Consider the following 20,731-nt stretch of genomic DNA (forward strand, 5'->3'; position numbering starts at 1 on the left):
GGAAGGTTTAAGCAGAAAGCGGTGACTCAAATGTTTGATGTATGATATTGTTATATAAAGTAAAGCAAAATTTTAATGTTAGTTACAATTGATTTTTCCTACCTGGAAGTTGGAATTTCCGAGTATCTAATACAAATGAAATGCACCGAGGGGAAACATTAAGTCTGAAAACACCAGTCACAGAGTTGTAACGTTTTTTTTTACAGGGATGTTCCAATCACGATCTGATTCAGAGCCATTTGATTTTGAGTACCCGCCGACACCGAGTCCCGATCAGACACTTTTCAGGAAAGCATTAAAATAACAAGAAAAAAGGAAATAATGTTTAGGAAGCTGAAGTTATTTTAGCTCTCCTGAGGACACTATTTCTGCATCAGCCTGCTTGCTAACAGCTGCACCTTGGGGACCCATGAGCCGACCGGAAAGGGCTCCCTATATGCTGTAGGGCAGGGGAAGGCAACCCTAGAAAGCCGCAGTCCTGCATGTTTTCCAGCCATGCATAAACTTGCAGCTTCTAACTGGCTGAACACACCTGGTCCAGGTAATCAACAGCAGGAACAACAAAGATAGTCGCAAAACAAGCAGGACTGCGGCTCTCTAGGACCAGGGTTTCCTACCCCTGCTGAAGGGGTAAAAGCTGCAGCTGTGTACTGGGGTGGACTGAACGGGGGGCAACAATTAGAAAATGCCGGTTTTCTGGGGGTAATAGCTCAATGCAACATGTTAAAAAAAGAACTATGAACTAGTTCATTTTTAATACAAACTTTCCCAACACTGTATGGAATGGTTCGCCAAGCTAGTTATTCCAATCAGTCAAGAACAAATGTAGTTTGGTTTATTTCAACCACTTTTCTTATAATGAGGCATGAGCTGCTCTGAACACTCAGTATTAATGCTCTAAAAATGCATTAAAGTTCACACTCCCTCAGTCGTTCCATATTCACATTCGTCAGTTAGTGTGCAGGAAAAGGCATGCATTTTTGTGTACGCACTCCATTTATGCATTAAGCTTCATGTGAGTTCAGACAATATCACACATTTCTTCTGCTTTTTTAGATCAAGTCATAACATGTCTCTGAGCTTTTTCATAAAGATAAAAAAAACCTCCTTTGTTCTCTCGTCCAACACACTTTTCTTCTCTTTTTTTTTGGTCTTGGAAATTTACATTTAATTGCACATTCCAATAAAATAAATCAAACCTAATCTGTGAGACTGCCTTGTTCAAAAATTTCATCTGCGATAATAGCCAAGTAAATTAATCACTAGAACAGTAGCTGTCCTTGTCTTTTTTGCTAATGTGAAGAACAAATTGGCACAAAAATGTATTCAGATCCTCGTTTCCCCTTGTGCTACCTCTCCAGCTAGTTTAATGAATTCCAGCTCTGTAGGTTTTGTGTAATCTTGTTGATAGTCAAACAAACAGAGCCGATCGTGTGCCCCCGCCTAAGCTCTGCTTTTGTAGGAGGCAAATGGCGAGAATCAAATACTCCTTGTAACCACTTTGTGTTCTCCATTAGTGTGGCATTAAGTGTGGAGCCACGAGACTTTTACACCGTGATATTAATCTAGCAAAAGATTACTCAATAGGGGGATATTATATTATGATATATGTGGATGCAGGAGTGATGTTCAAGACACAGAATCTATCAGGAAAAACATCAACGCCGGTAGACCCGAACCCCAGGGCTGCCAACTTTTGAACATTTCAAAGAGTGAAACGGGGTCATGGGGTTGGGAGCGGACAATTCGCCTACCGTCTAGAGCAGGGAAGGAGTGTGTGTGTGTTGGGGGGGGGGGGGGGGGGGGGGTATTATATTGAGACTTTTTGTGTTCTACATTTTATTTATTTATTCCTACTCTGTATGGAAGAGGTTTAGAGGGAGCTGAAGAGCTGCTGTAAAGCAAGAAAGAAAAAAGAAAAGAGACAATTCTTACTTTTTCTCAGAATTCTGACTTTTAATCTCGGAATTCTGACAGGGAATTCCGGGAAAAAAGTCAGAATTCTCTTTTTCTTTTTCTTTTTTCTTTTCAGTGGCCCTAATCCTCTTCCGTACCGCTGACTTTACAGAGGGAACTGACCTTTGTTTAATATAAATTTTCTTTTCATGAGGAAAATTTAACATCCAACTCTCCTGAACTTCTTCACACTATCTATCTATCTATCTATCTATCTATCTATCTATCTATCTATCTATCTATCTATCTATCTATCTATCTATCTATCTATCTATCCATCCATCCATCCATCCATCCATCCATCCATCCATCCATCCATCCATCCATCCATCCATCCATCCATCCATCCATCCATCCATCTATCTGCAGTAAAGAGTTAACAGCTACATGTCAAAAATGTCACACAGGAACTTTTAATTATAATTAATGTATATTTTTTAAAATTCCATCTAGCGTATAATGAAGACAAGGGACTCCGAGTAACCACGTTAGACAATGGTTTAATTTGCCAGATAACCTTTGAACCAACATGGCGGCTCACCAAGCCTCCTGGGAATTGTAGTCCTACTACTACATCTCCTCCTTTAAGCTAAAGCCATCTCTTCTTATTCTTTCAAACACACAAAGAAACGAACACATTGTCTAATCTTACAAATACTCTGCTTAACCATAACATTTCTTTTTTTTTCCCCTCTCTCACACCCAAAACTAATGCAACCACTTAGCTTTAGAACACAGGTGTGAAGTTATTTTCACTGATAGTTCACAAATCCATTCTGTCAGGTGCTTTCACCATTCCACCAAAACTATTAACAGTTCCTGTAGGTCGAAGATGGCTTCTGTTTCACCTGAATGTTCCCCTGTCTGTTTCCACCACATATGATCTGGGAGTGGCAGGCCTGACAACCGCACCACAAGTTCCTTCTGTGGTGATCCACACTTTTTGTCCTGGTGTGAGTGGTGACAGAGGTCTGGATCTGTGTCTCCTGTTGTAATGTTCTACCTACCGACGCCGCCCTTCTTCATCCTTCTTCCGAAAAGCCCGCAGGTCCGGCCACTGAGGAATCATTTTAGCTGATGGTTGTGGTAGGGAAGTTCGCAGGTTTCTCCCCATCAGCAGTTGGGCTGGCGAGAAGCCATGTTCTATTGGATTGGCTATGTATGCCAGCAGAGCTCTGCTCTGATCAGGATCCTTCTTCCACAAGTCCTTCATAGTCCGCACTGCACGTTCAGCCTCACCGTTGGCCTGGGGGTACCGTGGGCTGGAGGTGACGAGTATGAACTGATACTCCTCTGCAAACCTTTTGAATAGCTCTGAGAAAAACTGGCCCGTTATCCGAAACAACAGTCTCTGTGGATCCATGTCTTGCGAAGATCTCTTTTATTGCTTTAATAGTGACTTCAGCCGAAGTGCACTTAAGCTCGGCCACCTCAATATATCTTGAGAAAAAGTCTATTACGAGAAGATATTATCTCTTAGACCACTCAAAAAGATCCATTTCGACCTTTTACCAAGGACGGTCTGGGACCTGAGTTGGTAGCAATGGGTCACAAAACTATATCCTATGTTTTTGGCACGTCTCGTAGTTGTCCACCATGCGACTTATCTCTGTGGAGATGCCCGGCCACCACACAGACTCTTGAGCCCTGGCTCAGCACTTGGAAATCCCCTGATGCCCTTCATGCAGACACTCCAGCATGTTTACTTTGAGGTTATGGGGGATAACCAACCTCTGACCTCACATCAGAAGATCATTTGTGACATGAAAGTCCTTTCTAACCAGCTCAGTGGCCTAGTGGTAGAGTGTCTGCCCTGAGACTGGGAGATCAGGGTTCGATTCCTGGTCGGGTCATACCAAAGACTTTGAAAAAATGGGACCCAGTGCCTCCCTGCTTGACACTCAGCATTAAGGGGTTGGATTGGGGGGTTAAACCACCAAATGGTTCCCGAGCGCGGCTGTGTCTGCAGCTCACCGCTCCCCCAGGGGATGGGTCAAATGCGGAGAACAAATTTCGCACACACATCAGTGTGTGTGACAACTAATGGGACTTTAACTTTAACTTTAATTCTGTGCTGCCAAAAGGGTTTAACGCAGGGATGGGCAATCCCAGTCCTCGAGGGCCGCTGTCCAGCAGGTTTTACTTGTTTCTCTGTTTAAACACACCTGGTTTGAATCTACTAGTGATTAACAGGCTGCTGCAGAGCCTGATGAGCTGCTGAACAGGTGATTCATCCAGGAATCAGGTGTGTTGGGGCAGGTAAACAACTAAAACCTGCTGGATAGCGGCCCTCGAGGACCAGGAATGCCCACCCCTGGTTCAACGTCTGGGTCCAGCTGGCATTTTTCTGGCCATCCCGTGAAACAGTGCTTCATCACTTTTCTGCACACCTCATCTTCTTTTTGTGCCACTTTTACAGTCTCAAGCTTCCTGTCTGAGGCCGGCATCCCGATCACCAGACTGTCTACAAAAACTTCCACCTCTTTTTCAAACTGCTGCTCCCCTGCAGAGGGCGGACCCACCAGTGGACAGTGTATCAGCTCAGCTGTGATGAGATTTTTCCCTGGCACATGAATGATGTTGATAGTGAAGCGCAGCAGTCTCAAACAAAACCTCAAGACTCTTGGAGGAAGATCATCCAAGCCCCTAGTGCTGAGCAAAGGGACCAGAGGTTTATTGTCTGTCATTAAGGTAAAAATTAGACCCATTAGGTGTGATGACAGTCTTTCACATGCCCATGTGACAGCCAATGCCTCCTTTTCAATTTGGGCGTAATGCCTCTCAGTGTCTGTTAGTCCTCTTGAAATGTATGTAATGGGTCGCCAAGAACCATCCTGCTGTTTTGTGTAAGGACAGCTCCAATCCCATGTGCTGATGCGTCCACTGCTACTCTTGCGTCTTCCAAGTTGGAGTACTGAGCGAGTACTTCTGGAGAGCTTAGTATCCCTTTTAATCGTTGAAATGCTGTATCTTGGGGTTCTGCCCAGATCCACTCATTTCTCTCCTTTTGCAGATCCTTTAATGGCATTGTTATTGACGCCAGCTGTGGCACAAACTTTGCTAGGTAGTTGGACATGCCTATGAAACATCGCACATCAGCTACACATGTGGTTGCGGGAGCTGTTGTATGGCCTTGAATTTATCAGGGTCGGGCTCGATGCTGTTCGTGGAGACTTTGTGACCCACAAACATGATTTCAGTCTTGGCAAACTCGAATTTTCATTTAAAGTGAGTCCTTTTTGAAATTTCTGGAGCACGCGGTGAAGTCTTCGGTCATGTTCTTGTTTGTCCTTCCCAAAGACGAGCACATCGTCTGCATGGCAGATGACTCCTTCCAAGTTCTCAAGCATTTGAGACATCCTTCTTTGAAAATGCTCTGGCGCCGACGATATTCCAAATGGGAGGCGGTTGAAATGATATCTCCCAAAAGGAGTGATAAACGTTGTGAGGGGCCTTGACTGTGGAGTAAGAAGGATTTGCCAAAATCCAGATCGAGCGTCCAGCTTTGTAAACACCCTAGCATCTCTTATCATTGCAAGTGATTGGTCTACTACTGGAAGGATATGATGTTCTCTTTTTACTACCCCATTTAACTGTGTGAGATCTACACATTTCCTAGGTGGCTTCCCACCTGGTTTGGGGATGACTACCATGCCTTAGCACCACACTGTTGGCTCAGTAATCTTAGAAATTACTCCTATTCCATCCTTTTGGGAGTGGATAGGACCACCGGTGTAGCTCCCTGTTCTAGCTCAATGTGGTAAGGCTCTTTTAGCTTGTCCAAACCCTGAAAAACATCATGATAAGCTGCTCTGAAATCTACATCAGACTTCATGACTTTGTGTACTCTGTACACCAAACCCAAAGCTTCACATGCAGGTCTGCTTAATAGTAGCTGAACTAGCCCTGAAACCAGATAAACATCCTCTGATGTACTGCGCCCATTTGCTGTAATTTGAGCTCTATAGCAGCCCTTCACCAGGCCTTAAAAGAGTCTTTGGGGGTTTCTGCAGCGTGCCATCTCTTTCCGGTTTAAACCACTTCTCAGGCATTGATGTAACATCTGCCTCAGTATTTAACTTAAAGTCGAAAGTCTCCCCATTCATTAGGACTTTTTCTACCCATGGGTCTGATCTCTCTGTCCCTACTTCTCCCCAAAACACCAAATCTTCACCGTCATTTGGACCTTCTACAATCTCACGAAAGCCTTCAGCTTATCTATTGCGACAAACTACAGCAAAATGTCCCTTTTTATGACATTTACGGCATTCGACATCTAGCAGGACAGTCTTTCCATGAGTGTGTATTTTTTCGCCCGCAGCGTCCACACTCTTTAGCACGTAGCCTGTCTGGTCCTTGTTCTTTCTTTGAGTGTTGTCCTGTTTGTTGCTTTTTTTTCTTCATGTTTGCCCTCATGGCGTCCATGTTGGAAGTTTTGTCCTCTTGCCTACTGCTGAGCAGTATTGTTTGTCGTTTCTTCACATTTTCACTCTGTCTGGCCTTAGGTTTGGCTTTAGCAAGTGTTACATCTGAGTCGAGTTGTAGCGGTTCAGACAACTTTTTGTCTTTAATGCCAACCACAGTGCTGTCTCTTATAAGTTCCTCCTTAAACATTCCAAAACCACAGTTCTCTGCCAACTTATGTACGGCTGTGATGAAGGACTCTGCACTTTCTCCTTCTTGTTGTCTTCTTGAATTGAACTGTGCTTTTTCAAAAATAACATTGTGTTTTCCCACATAATGTTGTTCAAATGCTGATTTAATAGTGTCATATTTCTTTTTATCTGTATCAGACAGAGGTAAAACTGCCAAAACATCATCAGATGCGTTTCCCATGGCATATAACAGTGAATTCACCTGAAATTCCTCCGTTTTTTTCATCGAGGGCTGTTGCCATTCTGAACCTTTCAAATCGTCTGATCCATTTCGACCAGTCTGAGGGGCATGTAAAGTCAAATGGCTCAGCCAAAACATGTATAGAAATAATAAATTTCTTCTTCATACATTCTCCTGCAATGGCCTGGTCCTGTAGAATGAGCCCTGGCATTTTTACTGTGATTGCCTATTTTTCTATAAAATCACAGAAAAAGAGAGCTGCTCGGGTCGAGCAGGCTGCTTCATGCGCGTTCACGCTCACGCATAGCCCTCCGAACCGTTTTTTGAACATTGTTTCAGCTGTCTTCAAGGACATAAATGTTACAGATACAGAAGACGCCACTGGCGCTCTAGCTCGCCTAGTATGACTTCGGGCTTTCGTGCAGAAGAACTCGGGTTTGATTCTGGACGTGAAAATAATTGTTTTAGAGTTTCGTTTTTACATTGATGATTTTTTGTTTTACAGTAAGATGCCCAATTTTTTATTTAAGACTCACCGAACGGCATTGAATTCACAGATAAAAAAGATGTGGGTTCCACTTTCATTTTGGAACAATTTTTCAAGCAAGGGAAGGGAATGATCTGAGCATGCAGGAAGACTGACCCATCATAAACATTTGTCGGCTGTGCTGAAGAGAAAGGTACAGAACCAAATTATTTAATTATTTAGCTGTGTGTTCTCCTGTCCTCTGTCCTCCGGGCCACACACACACACAAGGGACTGTCTCAACTGTTATTTTCGTCAAGGAGTGTGCACGTACAGCATGCGCGCCTCGTGCACGAGCCTCGCTTTTGGCCTGAGGGGGCTATCGCGAGCATAAAAATTCAAAACTCCGTAAAGTCCCTTTAATATCATCTGGTTTTTTTTTTCATAAGCCCTACACATTGTGCGTGATGCGCGTTTGAGGAGCGCATGCAGGCGCTGGTTTAGCGTGAGATATTGGAGGTATGGCGTGAGAGCCTGTGAAGAGGGTCAAATGCGTGTGTCTCACGCTCAGTGCGTCAGAGTTGGCAGCCCTGGAACCCAGGAGTGGTTGGCATCACCACACTTCATGTGTTGACCTGCTAATGTCTAACTTTAGCTCTGTGAGGGTCGTCCAGAGTGTACAAGGTCATGCATGGTGAGAATTAATCACAGCGAGCAAACAAGTCTGCCCTGAGAAGCCTCAGCATGGGGTTTATCTCTGTATACTCATACTAACACCTCTGTCAACAGTCAACTTTGACAAGCTCTGGCTGGTTTGTTGTCCTTTGAATGAGCTGCCAGCTTCCCAATTAAGAGCTCTGCCAGACCCTTCAAACCCAACCCACCGCCCTGTACAGCCTCACTGCTGCTTTAATGAGAGAACATGTGCAGCCTGACAAATATTTTCAAGCTCTACCTTGTGGGTTTTCTCCTTTTCCCCCTTTTCTTCATAACAACAAGGTGCAAAAGCTTGAGATCTCATAAATCTGTTCATTATAAAGTATCTGTAAAACAAGAAAAAAATGTATTTACTCATGTCTGTTGTTTGATGTTTGCCTGCGTATTACACTAAACCTTTGCACAAGTCATTTAATGTTCTGAATCTTCAGTGCAATAAAATGAAAAAAACATTCAAAAACACTTTTCTCTTCAGAAATTTGTTCAAAAAGAGTAAAACGTAGAAATACAAATAAAACTACTTCAGATCTCATCAAACAAGTAAGATCTCAAGGTATAATTGGAATTGCTCAACAACAAATAAACGTGAAGACCTGACTGTTGAAATTCACAACACTGAAAGAAGGCTGTATTTCACACATTTTCTGAAAAATAAGTTTCACACTCTTCGCTTTTAAACAGAAAAAAATGTTTAAACAGTTTTGTGTAATTAGCTTACATAAAATATCATAGTATAATGGGGAAAAAAACACATTCAATGTCTTCAGGAGTTTTATTATTTCCACTGTGATGTTAAGCCAAGCAACAAAAAAATGAATTTAAAAAAGCAGGAAAAAATTACTAATGTGTCTTTCAAGTTCTCTGACGGCAAGAGGAATCTGTTGCTGCCTCCCGAACCTTTTGCGTCTGGTTTAAGTGTTTCTGGGAAATAAGCCTGTTTATCTGTCAGCCATGACAAGATAATGGATACTCTTTGTCCACTCTCTTATCTTGCTCCGTAATGATCCACATCATATTTGATAACAGGTTTGAGGGAAAAATTGCAGAAAAACAACATAACAAATTTCCCCAACGTTGTTCAAAGTGTCAAAAACACACAGAGTGTGCTGCTTCAAGTTTTTTTAAAGCTGCGGTTTACTCCTTTATTCAATACATTTGCAGTGTTCTCTAGTGTAAATCAATGTCTAATGAGCCATTTCTGAGATGCAGAAGTTTGCTGGTGCAGATGTAGGCTGAAAACAGCAGGATTTCTCATTATTATTAATGATATGCACACACCTCACTTCTGATCGGCCAACATAGCACATTCAGACAATATTGCAAAGTCACTGTCACCAAGATAATCACCGCTCCCTCTACTTTTTTAAAAAGCCTTCTTGTGGGTGGGCAGGAGCCAAGATTGGCGAGGCCATGAATGCAAATTTGCAGTGTGACATAGATATGTGAGGATTTTCAAACCCTAGTATTTCACCGTCTATTTCAGAAGCTAACGCAGGAGATAGGTGTAGGAGACTATTTTCATGTTCAGCCTGTATAAAAAACAGAGTGACCAATTATGATCAGAAATAATAATTAAATAATGTTGTTTCAGTCAACCACACCTTTAATGCAGCTTCTCACTACATGTAACTTTTTCCTTCCATTGATTTAAAATAAGGAAAAATATTCTGCAATCTGATGATATTCTAATTAGTAAAATGATTGATAATCTGATTCTAACTTTGTCTAAAACTGAAGTCAAAAATCTTGCCAGAAATGATTATTCCTCATTTTCATTATGCTAATTTACAGCAGTACTTTTAAAAAAAAGCTATTCTGAGGAATATTTATACTCCACAACAACAATCGCCTGATGAAGATAAAAATCATAATCAGTTCTTTAGTTTCCTGTGTGTCAGGATTGCTTTATGTTGGTGACGCTGGCTGCTGTTGAAACCATCTGTTGCTGCCAGGAGACAAATGTTTTTGTTTTGTCCCCATATATGAGACAGGCTGTGTTTTGTCTCCACAGGACTACAATGATGAGATCAGACAAGAGCAGCTGAGAGAGTTGTCCCTTTTGAACGGCTCCGATGAGTCGAGCCGAGGGAGGAGCGTACCGGGGAGGAGTGTACGGGCAGCAACCGCAATATCCACAAGGTGAACTCCTGAAAACAACTCTGATTATAATTGTGTAAAAAAAGGGCCAAAATGAGCTTCTTCTGTTGGGTGGTCGGATTCTGCCTGAGAGATAATATTAGTAACTCTGTCATCTGATAAGGGCTAGGAGTGAAGCTGCTGCTCCAGGAAGATTCTGCTGCAGAGCAGGCAGCCAGCACACAACTCCAAAACACAAAGCTGACATATTTCATCAAATTAGTTAAAAAAGTTGGACCAAGCCCGCTCACACATGAGTTGGCCAGAGAGGACAAAGCAGCATGCCGTGGAGGAGAGAATCAGGCAGGTGGAGTGAAGGAGGAGCTCAAAGTGGCAGACAGAGCAGGTCAATGACTTTTAAGCAACAAAAAAATAAAGGTCTCTTTTTTTTTTACCCAGAATGAACAAACACGTTTGCTGATGATGATCTCAGTTGTCCGGATTGTTGCTTAGAGGTAATCCACCTGCTCTGTCTGCTGCTCTGAGCTCCTCCTTCCCTCCACCTGTCCGATTCTCCCTCTCTGACCCAGAGGTGAAACATTAATGAGCTACTGCCACTATATAGAAACTAAGTACTAGAAAATGGCACAGGTTGTGTAATTGAGGCTAAAAACAGCTTAATCATAGTTTAAAGCACTGAGAACTATTTTGAAACAGCTAAAAAAGATTATAAGACTGGGTCGTTAACATTACCGTGGAGGCCTTTTATCCCACATGTGCCGCCTGTTTATCTGTCCCATCACCCTACCACCACTATGTATGACCACTGCTGTGATGCTCTTGTTCTGTAACGTTGTGTTGTTGGGTGCAGAGCAATGCAGTGCTTTGGAACATGTTCTAGGTGCATTTCAATCATCGGAACTTGAGGGAAATTTTACCAGAACTTCCCGGCATGCACATGTTTCCATTTCACCAGGCCAGCCAAACCGTCGTTTTCTGGGCCATTTTCAGGAACTTGAAATAACTTAAATTGTCTTTTATTTTATTTTTTTTTATTTTTTGGAAGACAAACGTTTGCGGGCTGCAGGTATGAGATAAACATCTTTAAACCCGTAAACGTTTGTCTCACAATTAAGTAAGTTTAATCCACAACGAAGACAAAATAAACTTTTAAAATCCATTTTCAGGAACTTTCAGAGTACCTGATCAAGGGCAAGTCCTCAAAATTAGAGTTGCTGAGCATACCTTTTGGTTAACTCATGCTGATTGGTTGTAACTCAGTAGTAAATTACATCAGCAGACGTCATACAAAACAATCGGTATTGGGAGAGTTGCTTGTTAAGCAGAATGATAGCAAAAGAAAATAATGCTGCTTTAAAATTCCCGTTACTAAACTCCAAACACTGAAAGACATGGCGGAATTCCCCCACAACATAATTCACGGGGCTTTGCTGTCTCACAAAGTCCCATAAAAATACTGAGCTTTCTTCCGGTCATTGAACGCCACATTTTACATCACACAGCTACTCTCGTCCCCCAAATGGATACATGTTGCTGTACTTCAACAATTTAAAACTTTTAATGCCAGTAATGTTACTGTGGCAGGTTTTTGGCGCTGAGCAGTGACATCACTCACCGCTGATATACTGATGTATGTGCAAAGTCCTGAAAAGGCTGAACTTGTATGAAGACACAACAGCTGAGAGGACTGGGCTGTCTTACCTCCAATTCTCCACTGGCAAAAATTACCCTGAAGTTCCGACAATGGAAACACACATAACCTTTTAGCCTATTTCATGGTTAGTTTTAATATTAAAAAATCCTATTTAAAAAAACCCGTCTTTGTTTACTCAGGTTATCTTTGTAAGGACAAAAAGAAAAAAAACAAGAAATCTGTAAGGGTTAACAAATGCACTTCATTGTACGCTGCAATCGTCTCCACTAGAGATTCCAAACAAGCATTAGTCAACAGTAGCACACACTCTTCAAGTGTGTTTTTCAACTTTTACTGAACATCTTTGGAGAAAGTGGTTTTTTGACCTGTGAGACATTCAGACATTGTGCTACTCCATCTTTAGAAGGTAAAGTACTACTATGACTCTGGATAATAAAGACCTATGTCCGTAATGGCTGCTGCAGAAAGATGAGAGGAAAATTTGGGGTGGGGGTGGGGGTGGGGGGGGGCAGGCAAACAAACCACCATTTAAAGCCAAGACTTTTGCAACAGTTTTCACAGACTGACATTTGAAACATGTTTGCCACTTCATTCACATATCTAACACCTCTTTTGTTACTGCACAAAGTAGTTTTCCTTCACAAATAAGAGGTATTTTTTGTTTTCCATGCACTAAAGCTCAAATGCTATGTCAGTACTGGAGCAGAACCAGTAAAAGGAGCATTTTTGATTGACTTAGCCGCATATTCAGCTGCACGTGTGAAACACCTTTAAAAGCAAATTGTCCGTAATCTACCTGAGCCATGGCGGTCCCTCATGACAGCCTGGCCTAATTCAAGCAGCGTGTGTAGATGAGCTAAATCCAGAAGTAACGCGGCTTGCTCCCTATTTCAAATCACCACCAGCACTTCCCTACATAGATTTCCTCCTTATGTTGTAACGAAAAGCAATTTTTGTAAAGCTCCATGAAAAATATGCACCAGAAATTCTCCTTTGAGTGTTTGTATTTTGGGATCACAATGGGTTGCTACCTGGAGAAGGATGTGCCTGAGGGGATGAAAAGGTGTCCTGTCACACCTACATAAGGCATTTGAAATGTAAGTTAACGGTGCTACATCCCTGCAGTTGCTGCAGTGTCCCTGTGGTGCTACTGCTGGACAGTCAGAACATTCTGCTTTAAATACCTCACGGCTGCCCCAGTCCTCTGGCCTCGCTGCTGCTGAATGCGGTATTACATTTTTACCTGTGTGCCTACAGCCCAAGGCACACCTTCTTGTGCAAACATAGCTATTGAAAGAACCATGTTGCATTTAACAAGCTTTTTTTAGGGCAGCAGGCACTAGTTAGTTCTTGAATTTGTATATATAAAAAAATAAAAATAAAAAAAACATCTACCTTAACTTTATTTTCACCCAAAGCCAATTTTCTAACAGCCGTTAACTGAGGCAGACTGCGTGGATGCAAAGATAAGAGGGATTTATGAGATTGCTTGATGTTTTAATTCCTCTTTTTTTTCTCACCAAAAACGGTTGCAGCTTATTAAGAAACGCTGCGGAGCAAAATTCTCAACTGATGTTTTTTGTTTGTTTTACCAGAGGCCATAGAGGTGCAGGAAGGAGTGCCGCAGCTCCTCGGGGGACAGCTACAGCGGCACACAGCAAACTTCCCACAGCCGCTTTAACGAGGGACGTGCAGGCTCCGAGGGCCAGGGGGGCAGCAGCCAACGCCGGATACAGGCCCCCACTGTTAGCAGTCACGCATGAATCATACGACGACTACGTGAGTCCAATCGTCTTTGCTCAAATGGAAAAGTCTATCTGGTAGAAGTGTGTGGAAATCAGACTTGGTTTAATCCCTTTTGTTGGGCTCTGGATGAGTCTTGCTTAATAGGAGGAGGGTGTAACACACTGGGACATGGGTTGGAAAAATTAAGGCAAGCAGGAAATTATTACAACACATTTTATTATATATAGATTTATATTGCACATAGTGGAATGATGTTGGATAATCTCTATGAAGCAGCTCAAACTTTTTCTTTTTATCAACAAATATTTAAAATCCCATAAAACACGTGTTCGAAGTTTCATTGAATGAGCGAAAACCCCTCTGTAGTATCCAGATGGAGTCACATTGCATACCTTTATTAAAATCATGGTATACGTCTAGATATATTCATTGAATTTGTTTGAAATCAGTTAAGGAACGATTCAGATTTTTGACTTTCACAGAAAAAATGGATCAGAACACTGTAGAAATCAGGCGTGTGCAGCCGTTCCAGTCTAATCCAGTACAGTTTAGTCCACCAGAATAAAACGTGTTTAGAGCTGATACTGTTACAAGACCTTTTGAATAAAGACTTTATAGTTTTTGATTAATTCTACAGAAGAGGATTAGAGCCACTAAAAAAGTTATAATTTTTTTCAGATTTCTCAGAATAATGTTTATGTTTATGTATTTAGCAGACACTTTTGTCCAAAGGGACTTACAAGTGATAATCGACATGTTGCCCTTGAGGCTAACAACAACAATAACAACAACCTGACATCAATCATGGAGAGGAGGGAACAAAGGAGTGGACAGTAGAGAGGGGGGACGGGTGCAGGGAGGGTGCTAGTTAAGAAGATGCTCTCTGAAGAGCAGGGTCTTCAGGAGTTTCTTGAAAATTGAAAAGGAAATGATAATGTAAGAATTCTCCGAAAAAAAGTAAGAAATCTGGGATTAAATCAGGATTCTGACTATTTTCTGAGATAAAAATCAGAAACCTGAAGCATATTGGCTTCAGTGCAAAGAAAATAAATGGAGCAGTATATTGTTTAAAAGATTGTTTCTCATTATAATGTGACATGAATTTCATTTTAACAAAAAAAACTTACTGTAATAACAAGATATACATGCCATTTTAATTAGAATTGTCGTGGTTAAAACCATATTTCTATCATGTTATAATTAGAAGCATTCTTGTTATAATGAAGTACTACTATATTTTTTCCTCACACTGATGGCAATACGCCTCCATAGAATTATTTGGTGTTTCGTAAATTTCTAGATTTATTCTCTTTTTTTTATCACTATTTTGTCTTTATTATTAAGTTCTAAAATTAAGAGACAAATAAATACAGTAGATCTATAAATTTTTACATGCATTTTTATGCATATATTCCATGAAAAACATTCCATGAACAGAATAATTTTAGCAAAAGTTTTTTGGAGCCATTGTGGCTCCAGTGCAACATAGACAGGTAATTGTTTTCACGTTTTGGTTAGCATCATCTTTTTTTGTTCAAATTTTCATGATTTTGTGGCTCTTGGGTGATTTCTGCTGGTACCTTCAGCCACTTCCTAACATCTGTTATGAAAGACTACCATAAAAGTTAAGATGTTAGTCACAGGTGGCTTGGAATTAGACTCCAAGAAAACCTTTTTGGGGTTTTATGAATCAAGGGTAAGAAAAACAAGGATGATGAAATTAAAATCTGTTTTTTGTTACATAATCATGGCTTAAGCAGTCAATAGGAAATAAAACTCAGAGAGATGAACACACTCAAAACAATGATTCTTGGCTAAAACACCAGCTAAAACTTGTGTATGAGATTTACAAAAAATTATTAAATCACAACTGTTATTTATCACATTGGTTAAACCAAATGGGTTTTAACTGAAGGCAACTGGACGTTTCACTTCTCATGCGAGGAGCTTTTGCCAATTCTGAATGGAACATGGGAGGGCCAAGCTTATGAACTGTAGCGGTTTATTGTTGCTTAACAAGCAGAAACTACCTATGAACACCCTTCCTCCCTACCTCTTGATGAGTTGTTAGCCACTATTGTGTGGGAGTTGTTGATTGATTGATACATTTTTGAACTTAAGACAATGATTTTTGAAAACAATAAGCTTAGTGAACAAATAGACATATTCAAATGGAAGATAGAAAAAAAAGTCTTAAGTCAAAGTGAAGAGGAAGAAGCCAATGTTTTTTCAACCCCACCTCTTTGCCACACACAAGTCTTTCAAAGTTAAATGTGCACATATTTTATGCAAATCTCAGAGCCCATAATCTTTCCTGCATAACAAATAATATTAAAATAGCAGCAATGACTAATAACAACAACAATCATAATAATGATAAACTGAAATAATAACAATAACAAGAAAGACCGTGTCCCCAGGGGCAACCTGTGGGGGACGCTCCAGGAGTATGGGGTGGGTGGCCTTTTATTTAGAGCCATTCAGTCCCTTTACCAGACGAGCGTGAGTTTGGTCCGCATAGCCGGTAGTAAGTCGGACCTGTTCCCGGTGAGGGTTGGACTCCACCAGGGTTGCCCTTTGTCACCAGTTCTGTTCATTACCTTTATGGACAGAATTTCTAGGCGCAGCCGTGGTGAGGAGTGTGTCAAGTTTGGTGGCAGGAGAATCCCGTCTCTGCTTTTTGCGGATGATGTGGTCCTCCTAGCTTCATCCAGCTCTGAACTTCAGCTCTTGCTAGATAGGTTCATGGTCGAGTGTGAAGCGGCTGGGATGAGGATAAGCACTTCCAAATCTGAGACCATGGTTCTCGACCGGAAAAGGGTGGCTTGCCAACTCCGGGTCGGGGGAGAGGTCCTACCTCAAGTGGAGGAGTTTAAGTATCTCGGGGTCTTGTTCACGAGTGAGGGTAGGAGGGATCGGGAGATCAACAGGCGGATTGGTTCAGCATCTGCAGTGATGCGGACGCTGAGCCGATCTGTCGTGGGGAAGAGGGAGCTGAGCCAGAAAGCCAGGCTCTCGATTTACCGGTCGATCTACGTCCCAATCCTCACCTATGGTCATGAGCTTTGGGTAATGACCGAAAGAACGAGATCGCGGATACGAGCTGCCGAAAAGAGTTTCCTCCGTAGGGTGGCCGGGCTCAGCCTTAGAGATAGGGTGAGGAGCTCGGACATTTGGGAGGGACTCGGAGTAGAACCGCTGCTCCTCCGGATCGAAAGGAGCCAGTTGAGGTGGTTTGGACATCTGGTCAGGATGCCTCCTGGACGCCTCCCCGGGGAGGTGTTCCGGGCATGTCCTGCCGGCAGGAGGCCCCCGGGTCGACCCAGGACACATTGGAGACGTTACATCTCCAATCTGGTCTGGGAATGCCTTAGGGTCCTGCCGGAGGAGCTGGTGGAGGTGGCTGGGGAGAGGACGGTCTGGAGCTCCCTAGTTGGGATGCTGCCCCCGCGACCCGGACCCGGATAAGCGGAGGAAGACGACGACGAAGAAAGAATGACAATGATCTTTCATTTAGCACCTAAGATAAAAATCATGAGGAGCTTCACAAAAACAAAAAAAATTAAGTATATAAAGATTTTTAAAATGATTACAAATATGTTTAAAAAGAGAAAAAAATGTAAGGAAAGAGAGAGAGAGAAAATGAATAGGAAATAGGGAAATCAATGGATCCATGGAAAGGCGGAATGACTAATAATAATAATCATCATCATCATTATGACATTTTTATGATGAAACTGATAATGTTTCTGTTATTATCTTGATAATCAGTTAGCTATTATCATAGTAAGTTATCTGAAACCATTACACATGACCCTCCCACACCTTCTTCAGTCCTATATTTTGACAACACCATTTCCTTATCATATATTATTTTAAATTAATGACTATTTTGACATCGCTTGAGCTGTTGCCCCAGTCGATTCCAAAGTTTAACTCCATGTATAGATATGCACAGACATTTTCTTGTGGTTCTTACAGCCTGAACTCTAAAGTTATCATCCCCTCTTAAGTTGTAACTCTCTTCTCTCTGCAAGAAGAACTGAATATTTTTTGGGAAGTATACTTATACTGGCTTTGAATAACAATTGAGCAGTGGCAAAATCCACCAAATCAAAGAATTTTAGGAGCTTGGAATGCATACATATATTATAAGAGTGATCACAATATCCTACCTTATGAATCATTCGTACTGCACATTTTTGGAGTATGAAGATGTGTTTTAAAATGAACTTTTATAGTCATTCCCCCATAATTCTATACAGTGAGTTAGATAAAGCAACACCAATGAACAATACAAGTTGTATTGATTAGTTGCAGGATGGTGTGACCTAGACTCAAACTGGGAATAAGATTCAGAGCTGCATTATAGGTGGTGGAAAGGTGAAACCCGAGTCCTCCTCCCCTATTTAAGATGTTATTTGCTGTTTTCTGGACGCCAAACCAACAACAGCTTTCCCTGTCATGAGTCAAATCTCCCAAGTGTAAACCTAAACAAAGAATTTATATTAAACCCTATGTAACCGGATTACAGGATACAATAAGATAATTAAAAGAAAAAATAAACAAATGGGCCAATAATTAGGTTCGGGGAGAATTGGAGGTTGTTTAAGAATGACTGGAGTCACGGGTATAGCATGAAACGGTTTATATACTAAATTTTAATAATAATGGGAAATATAACACATAAAGATAACACACAAAAACAGATGAAAACAATCGACAATAGTAAAATGGTCGGTATGAGATTTGATCATATGAGTCACAAGTCAGCCGGCGTCAAGTCAAATCCCCACGCTTGGGGTGAAAGTCAGAGTCCGGTGGTGCGATTTTTTCCTACCACACCGTTGAGATTGTTCACAGAAGAGAGCAGTCTGCTCTTCAGTTACTTGAGATGTCCTGGTTCGTTCAGTGGTTAAGGCTCGCCATCTCCCTCGTCAGGAAGAAATCCAGTTCTCGTTCCAAGTGAGTGATCATAGGAGTCGGGATCAAACCCAAGGAAAAAAAAAACCCAGCCTGTAAACAACAGGACTGTTAGCAAGTTGGCATCGACCCTTCTCGTCACATCACAGCATAAAGTCTTACAGACTTAAACAAATGCTTCACTCTATTGGCATAGCCAATCATGTTTGGGTTCACAGTTCAACTAACATAACATCAATTTGATTGTCTATTAAAATAATTCTCAGTAGCTCTGGAAATATAATTACATATGACAACAATTGTTCAGCTCAATAGGCTCAGTTAGATTCTATTACTCTACACTATTCAACAAGAAATACATTCATGACAACAAGGATACATTTAGTTGTGTTTCTATACAGCATTGTGACACCTTGTATATCTGTAACACAATAAATAAATAAATAAATAAATAAATAAAATGTTCTATAACAAAATTCAACAAAATATAAATTCTGGTCCTTTGGTCCACCTTTGTAAAATAATTCCTCCCTAATCAGTTAGCTTTTATTTATTTTTATTTATCTATTTTTTTTATTATTAAATGTTTGGTTAAGGGACGCATTGCTAATTCTATGGCGTTAGCTATAACGCCCCTGAGGACCTTGTACATCTAGGCCGTACCACCATTAACTGGCGGTTTGAGCCGTTAACTCCTGGGAATCCCATATGCCCTACCGCCGTTAACTGGCGGTTTGAGCCGTTAACTCCTATATGCCCTACCACCGTTAACTGGTAGTTTGAGATGTTAACTCCTGGGATCTAACGTCTAGCAGCCCACTGCTGTCACCTCGGTTGCTGTAATTAGCTTTTTGAATTTAATAATTTACTGAATTTAATCTCATTCACTCACCAACGCGCTCCAACGGTTCCCTCCTACAGAGGATTGGTTCACTCTGTCGTCTCCACACAAATCTATAAGAATGGAATTAATTTGATAAGCTATTTAAGTTTCCTTTTTTTTTTAAGTTGCATCGTTAGCTTTTTCTCTTCTTTTTTCTTTACTCACCGCGTTGGTTCCAAGTTCCTAGCTCTTATTAGAAGGAGTCAAGTCCGCCTCTCCCTCTATCTATGCGGCACCCAAATCAGGGTTCTTCACGGCCTCGACCGTTGTTTTTTTTTCTCTCTCTCTCTCTCTCTAACCGCTCAGTCTTTGCTTTCTGTATCTGCGTGCTGCACAGCCGTTTGTCTCTCCTCTCGCTCAGCTGCGTCGCACGGTTTTATTTCGCGGAGGCGGGACTTATTTCTCTCAGCCAATGAAATTTCAGATTCCCACCTGGACCAATAGTATACAGCTTTCCTCTTCTGTTTCTGTTAGTGATGTTCAAGATTCTTGTTTTAACCGATGTTTAATATTAAACTCGTTATTTTAGTTATTCACCCTTCCAATAATTCATTATGAAATTATCTATTAGTTAATTAGATATCTATTAATTAGTATTGTTAATTTCCTTAATTTATATTTTATATTTTATCTAAATTGAGGATGGATCATATTAGTAAGCCAATTAGTTAATACCTCATTAAGGTTCTAGCTTCTGGGTTACATCCTCCCCCATTAAATATCATGCACGTCCCTGTGCATTGTTTCTACGGGGTACACAACTTCTTGAGTAAGGGAGTCAATAAAAGCTTTATTAAGTCCTTGGAAAAGGGACCTAACTACGGTCACTAGTGGATTGCCCAATTGAGAGTAAGTTAGTCTTTGAGGAGGCTGACTACTTCGTTCAGATCTCCTGACATACATCTCTGGTTGCACAGTATCATGCTCATCCGTTTCGGTTTGATTCTCAACTGAGACAGGACGAAGTGAGCTCTCTGTTTCCGACAGAGCTGATGAGCTATTCTCTAAGACTTTGGTCTTTTCAGATGTATGTGTCTGATCGTGTATGATGGGTTCAAAACTTACATCACGTTGCTGCGACTTTAGGACACCATCCAAGAGAGGTAGGTTTGTGTTAGTTTCATCCCCCGTTTCTACGTCAGGTAAGTATACTTCGTTTTTTTTCGTTTTTTCAGGTAAGTATGTTGCTGCTTCTTTCACTCTTTCAGGTAAGAATGTCGCAGTTTCACTCATTCTGTCAGGTAAGAATGTTTCGGTGTTGATGCCTTTGTCAAGTAAGGACAATTCAGCATTTTCATTACCAGCTAAGGTTGGTTCCTTGCGATCCCCTGTGTGTAAGGATAGTGTGTTTTGTTGTTGAATATTATTTACCGGTCCTGAATCTGCTATGAGTTCCCTATTTGGCAAGGTGACCGCTATTTGATAGGATGGTCGGTTTAGCACTTGTGGAAGA

The 20,731-nt window shown here is 41.3% G+C and overlaps 1 protein-coding gene across 3 annotated transcripts in view; it reads left to right on the forward strand.

Moving 5' to 3' along the window:
- Positions 1-20,731, forward strand: part of khdrbs2 (KH domain containing, RNA binding, signal transduction associated 2) — a 165,833-nt gene that overhangs the window by 80,528 nt on the left and 64,574 nt on the right. For all 3 annotated transcript variants that reach the window (XR_008565676.2, XR_008565675.2, XM_054750129.2), the window contains exons 5-6: positions 9,987-10,114; positions 13,322-13,505. Coding sequence is in view for 1 of the 3 variants with exons in the window: in XM_054750129.2 (XP_054606104.1) it covers positions 9,987-10,114; positions 13,322-13,505 (312 nt within the window). In the remaining 2 variants the exon portion in view is untranslated. The remainder of the gene's footprint in view (positions 1-9,986; positions 10,115-13,321; positions 13,506-20,731) is intronic.

This window comes from Nothobranchius furzeri, chromosome 12 (assembly GCF_043380555.1).
Source record: "Nothobranchius furzeri strain GRZ-AD chromosome 12, NfurGRZ-RIMD1, whole genome shotgun sequence".
Taxonomy (NCBI): Eukaryota; Metazoa; Chordata; class Actinopteri; order Cyprinodontiformes; family Nothobranchiidae; genus Nothobranchius; species Nothobranchius furzeri.